We start from the raw sequence: 6,122 nt of genomic DNA, 5'->3' as shown, positions 1-6,122 counted from the left end.
TGTGTACTCATAGGTTTTTCCCTTTTTGCCTAGGGCTCTTTAACGTTATTTATTTATTTTTCACAATAAACTTCTTTAAAATACTTTTTTTCACGCTTTGCTTATATTAAATATTTTTTTAAATGTGTCTCTACTTAATTTTAATTTTAATTTTTTCCTTTAACCGACAACTCCTTTGTAATTTATTTTTGTTCCCTCATTCTTTGAAATACTTTTCTTTTCTCAATTAGCTCTTGTTAAAATATTTTTTTCTAAATCTTTCCCCAGTTAATTGTTTTTGGTGTATTCCTATTATATCAAAAATGAATCTTACAAAGATCAGAAAAGTAGATCTTATAAATACTTTTTCTAATTGGGCCACTAAATAATGTTTTCACAATCTTGCTTACATATTGTACTTTTTTAAGTACCTAATTTATTAAAAATATTGCTTTTAAAAAACTCTATCATTTAATTAGTCATAATATAAAAAGTATAAATATATAAACTAATATTAAGAGATAAAAATAAAATGAGGCTCTATCTCAAAGGGTATTTTTAAATATTACTCTTTTTTAAATAGTTTTATCACGCAACCGTTTTCCTTATTATTTTCTCATAAAGACTTTATCACTAATTTGTTCCTATTAAGGTAATTTTTAAATACTTTTTTTCCTTACTTTGCTCATATTAAAATAATTCTTTCATGCGTCACCCAACTTAATATTTTTGTTTCTTTTTTGTCAAGGACTCTTTTAGAGCTTAATTCTTTTTTATTGTGCTTTTCTTGAAATACCTTTTTACTCACCAACATCTATTAAATAATTTCTTTCAAATATGTTGCTACTTGTGTCATTCTTGCTTTCTCTTTTGTGTTCTAAAATATACTTTCATCAAATTTGACCTTCATAAATACTTGTTTTAATTGTCCTCGAATATGCTGCCACTTAAACATTCTTATCTTTCTCGTATGTATAGTGTATACCATAAATATTTTTTTTTTGTTTGATTTGTCTTGATCAAAATAATTTTTTAAGAGTATTTTATTTTTCAATGCAAATATAATATTAAAAAAATATACATTTTGATTGAAACATCCATTTTAATACATCTATTTTCCTTTAAAAAAAATCTTATGTTTTCAAACGTGTTGATTGAAAAACTTTTTCTTTAATATATCGTTTTTAAAAAAGCTTTTTCTTAATCCGACTATACTTAAATGTTTTCTTGCAACCATCTAAAATATAATTTTTCATAATTATGACCTTATAAATAATTATCTAAGTAAAAAGTCTTTTCATACTATTTTCCATTGTCCCTAAGTAATTTTCTCCCTATTTTTTCTACATGAAATTATTTTTAATGTATAACTATATATGTACATGTCTTATAGTATCAAGTGTTTATAGTCAAAACGAGTTTCGTTTCAACAAAAACTGTAAACAATTATTTTAGAGTAAACTCAATAACACAAACAATTATTTTTAAAATGAACTCAAGAACACTTAAATGATTGTATAAATAAAGTCTTGTTCATTTTACTTGTTGAAGTTTAGAACTTGAATTAAAAAGTGAATTTATGTGAGATGAAATATTGTAGCAAAAAAAATTGAATTTGAATTTTTTGAGAGAAAATATTATAACAAATGAGTTGCGATTCCAATTAGCGACACGAACATGCCTAAAATTATCATTGTGTAATAAATAATAAACTACCCAGGTAACTGCAATATGAAAATATGTGCGGAACATGTTTCAAAACTAGTGTATCAAAAAACATATGTAAGGTATTTGATGATAGTTTTTTAAACTACACATTTACATACCAATATTATGCAAACAACGGGATGTCTAGGGTGACGTTTGGAAGGGAGATTCATGTCATGATTTGAATCATAATTCGTGATTCGCTATAGTATTTTTTCTCATAAAAAATACACATAAAATAAGAATAATTCTGAATTATAATTCTGAATCTATGAACCATACGTCAGATGTGTAAAGACGAGTTGCCCAACTTGGCCCTTGTGGACTTAGAGGGCTAGAGACACGATTCGGGCCAAGTCATTTCATAAATTGGAAATCGTGCCGAGTAAAAGCTGTATTTGTTTGGACCGCTCAGCCTAACAGATCCTTATGATAGCCGAGCCAGACCAAAATCAGAACCAAAGAGGCAAGTAATAGGCCGGTGTGTTGGGCCTAGCCCACGTTTATACCTCTTGAGATATTAATAATATGTTAAAATACAGGATGTTGAAATGATAAAAACTCAATATTTTATCCCCAATTACTGTATATGTTAAAAAAATTTTACCAACGGCGAGGTTAAAAGGATAATGTAATTAAATATACATCAACTATTGTAAAAGGAAGGAAATTAGAATTCCGGATCTCAATATTGAATATCATTTAATTTTAATATGACTAAAATCAAGTTGAGTCTTCGTCTATAGCAATAGAATAAATAATTGATAAAAAGAAGAAAAGTGAGATCTTCACCAACGCCAGTATGTTAACATTCCATGTTGTGAAAACTTTCTAGCCCGTAGTATTACAAGTTTTTCGGTTATTCGACGTGGCAAAATCCTATTTGTCGACAAAAAACATCCTGAGAATTGAACCTTGACTCACTTTTCTAGAAAAGAAAGAAAAGGGGAAAAAGCCAATTTCTTTATATATATATATTGTAGAGAGCACGTGTGATGGGTGAATCGTCTAGCAGCACACGTGCAATCTGTCAGTATTTACCTCTGATTTCACAGATTTGATATCATCAACCATCTCTCCTTTGGGAATCGACGTTTCAAAACTTAACTCTGACTTACAACTCAGTGAGTTTGCCTGACTCGGGCATAATTTATAAAGGTCATTCATTTTACTAATTTAAAATTTTAATTTCAATTTTATTATAGTTAAAAATTATCACAAAAAATTATATCTAACTTTTTCTGCTACAGTAAAAAATTTTCACATAAAATCATATCTCAATTTAAATTAAAAACTCAAATAAATGAAACTAAACGAGGTCATATGATCATGAGCTTTCATATAAAGTCGCATAAAATGATTATATGATCATGAGCAAATAAAGTATTTTCAAATGTTCATTCGATCTTATCCGTCCTACCGAACACTTTGCTTAATTTGTTAATTTTAACCACTATTAGTAACTCCTTAATTATAATTACTATTATAATCCAATACTCAAAAGTTGAATAAAAATAATAGGAATACATGTATCCTTTAATTTTCCTTCTCTAAACACTCAGATCTTCTTCTCTTAATTTGTTCTCTTTGCCCTTTTGGTTCATGACTCGGTGTTTTAGTCCCAAATTAGGATCCAACTCAGGAATCGCCCGAGTTGCACCCGGAGCAAGTTTTTGAAACGCTAGCATTGCCAGCTTTGTTTGCTTCGGCATTTGCGCTCTAACAACTGTATGAAATGCGAGGAAGAGCCTCCCACTAAAGGACGAACCCACTCGAATGGCTTCTTTATCTCTCTCACTCCTCGTCCATTTCCCACCACCAAACCCTAACTAACCCTTCTTGCACGCAGACAAAGCCAAGAAATTAATTCACATTATTAAAAAAAAAATGGAAGAAGATAATATATGGAAAGTGATCCCACTCTTGGTTATATATACCCCTTGTCATAGTGAGTTTTATGTACAATCAAGATTAGGAGTGTTCACTAGTAATAACTCTCTGGTGGCAAAACTTGTCCTATTTTTGTCTGAGAGATTTAGAGTCTCATTTTTCTCTTCTTTAATCTAGTTTATAGTTTTCTCATTTGTTCTTCTGAGTTTGTTTCAACCAAGAGAGAAATAGAGAAATCCTTGTTCAGTTTCCAAAATGCATGAGAATAACTATGTCATTATACAAAGTTCAACTCCTTTGTTGTCTCATGAATATGATACAAAGGAAGATATCATTCATGACGATATCATTGAGCAACAACCGTACTCGAAGCGCTTCGCTCGAGAAAATTTCTCGAAGGTACATATTATATTAGTCCTTATATTTTGAATTATTTTATTTGCTCTATTTTTATCTTTTTTAATTTTTAATTTTCATGACTTTCTTTTTACGATTTTCTCTTCATGATGGCTATCACTCGATTCATTAAAAAAAAAAAGAAAAAAAAAAAAAAAAATTTCATTTTGCATGTTTTTCTAAAATTGTTGACGTCTCAATTTCATTATGTATTTCATGATCAGGCGTTAAAAGAAATCAAGCAGCTATACATGATAGCCGTCCCCATGATTCTGACCGGACTCCTGATGTATGGCAAGTCAGCCATCTCCATGTTCTTCATGGGGAAGATGGGCAAGTCGGCGTTGGCGGGGGGAAGCCTTGCCATCAGCATCGCGAACATCAGCGGCTACTCCGTCCTCTCGGGCCTTGCCTCCGGCATGGAAGGCATCTCCTCCCAAGCCTTTGGTGCCCGCCAGTGGCGCCTTATGGGCCAAACCTTAAACCGCACTGTCCTCATCCTTCTCTTGGCCTCCTTCCCTATATCCCTCATTTGGCTTAAGTCCCACCTCTTCTTCCTGTATTGGTGCAAAAACCCCGTCGTCGCCGCAACCGCTACCATCTATTTAACCTTCTCCATCCCCTCTCTCATCTTCCAATCCTTCATCAACCCCCTCAAAATCTACCTAAGAACTCAGAAGATTACCAAACCCCTTATGATCAGCGCAGTTATAGCCCTAGCCGTTCATGTCCCCATCAACTACTACCTAGTTTACCACCATAATCTTGGTATCCGTGCTATCGCCATGGCAGCCACCTTGACTGATGTGATCATCCTCGTAGTCCTAGCCGCTTACCTCGCCTTCTCCGGTGTTTGCAAGAGGTCATGGCCTGGTTGGTCCCTCGAGTGCTTTACTGAATGGAAACCGATTCTCTGCCAATCCATTCCCAGTTGCATTTCTGTTTGTTTGGAATGGTGGTGGTACGAGCTTATGATTATTCTTTCCGGGCTTCTTTACAATGCCGAGGAGGCTGTCGCTTGCATGGGGATTTTGATACAGGCAAGGATGAGAATTCCCCTAATCTTTTATTTTGATTTTTTTTTTTAATTTCTTAAAATTTTTAAATATTTATTGTGTTAATGTGGATGTTTTTATCATTGGATGCATACACAGGCGACCTCTTTGATTTACCAATTCCCACATTCGATGAACCAAGCAGCGTCGACCCGGGTTGGGAACGAGCTCGGCGCAAACCAACCAAACAAGGCCAAAACAGCGTCGTTAGTGGCCTTATGGTGTGGGATGTTGACCGGTATCGGAGCGATGGCATTCATGGTGGGAATGAAGGACTTGTGGGGGAGGATCTTCACAGCGGACAAGGACATCCTAGCGCTGGCAGCAGCAACGCTGCCAGTAGTGGGGCTTTGTGAGCTAGGGAACTGCCCCCAGACGACGACTTGCGGGGTTTTAAAAGGATCAGCCAGGCCGACTCTGGCAGCATTCATAAACCTCATCACATTTTACGGTGTCGGGCTGCCGGTGGCAATGCTGGTCGGGTTCAAGATGGGCGAAGGGCTCGTTGGGCTGTGGTACGGGCTTTTTGCGGCGCAGATAGTATGCTTACTGGTGATGATTGTGGTGCTGATCACGACTGATTGGAAGAAGCAAGCAGAGAGAGCACAAGAGCTCACCGGTAGTACTAACAACGCGGAGAATAATAATATTAATACTAATGAGGAACAGATTAGTATTAGTACTAATGAAAACGTTGAAGTCTTGGTATGATTAGATCGAGGGGTGAAATCAAACGCCGTTCTGGTCTGGACTTGGTTTTCCCCAATGGGAGTTAAATAAAGAAAAAGAAAATAACATATGGTTTTGAAGTTTGATCCTTAGTTTTGTATGTTCGTTTTATGTTTTGGTGATGTTTAATTTCAATCCTTCCGATTTTGTTTTCTTAAACAGTTGTATAAACGAGAGCTGGGTTATCAATGAAGTAGTCTTCATGTGACTTTTTTCTTTCAGTTTCCTTCAACATTTCTTTTTTGATTTGTTGAGAAAATTCAACGTTTTATTGAGTTTGCTACTTTATATATATTGATAACAAGTATAGTTGGTAAATGATCAATTAATGAAGCGCCGACTTTATAACAAACTCCCATCGAGTTC

The 6,122-nt window shown here is 34.3% G+C and overlaps 1 protein-coding gene across 1 annotated transcript; it reads left to right on the top strand.

Annotated features, from left to right (window-relative positions):
- Positions 1 to 3,831: 3,831 nt before the first annotated feature.
- Positions 3,832 to 5,738, top strand: LOC21386268 (protein DETOXIFICATION 49). Its single transcript, XM_024166978.1, has 3 exons — positions 3,832 to 3,975; positions 4,197 to 5,012; positions 5,127 to 5,738. The coding sequence occupies exons 1-3, from the start codon at positions 3,832 to 3,834 to the stop codon at positions 5,736 to 5,738; spliced, it is 1,572 nt and encodes a 523-aa protein (XP_024022746.1).
- Positions 5,739 to 6,122: the final 384 nt, after the last annotated feature.

This window comes from Morus notabilis, unplaced genomic scaffold (genome assembly GCF_000414095.1).
Source record: "Morus notabilis unplaced genomic scaffold, ASM41409v2 Scaffold292, whole genome shotgun sequence".
NCBI lineage: Eukaryota > Viridiplantae > Streptophyta > Magnoliopsida > Rosales > Moraceae > Morus > Morus notabilis.
This window is presented reverse-complemented; position numbering and strand designations above follow the sequence as displayed.

Bases quoted from the DNA above. Each gene is read 5' to 3' on its own strand.
- LOC21386268 (XM_024166978.1), top strand. From the start codon at position 3,832: ATGCATGAGAATAACTATGTCATTATACAAAGTTCAACTCCTTTGTTG. The intron at 3,976-4,196 runs GTACATATTATA...TTTCATGATCAG, and splicing joins CTCGAGAAAATTTCTCGAAG to GCGTTAAAAGAAATCAAGCA. The intron at 5,013-5,126 runs GCAAGGATGAGA...ATGCATACACAG, and splicing joins GCATGGGGATTTTGATACAG to GCGACCTCTTTGATTTACCA.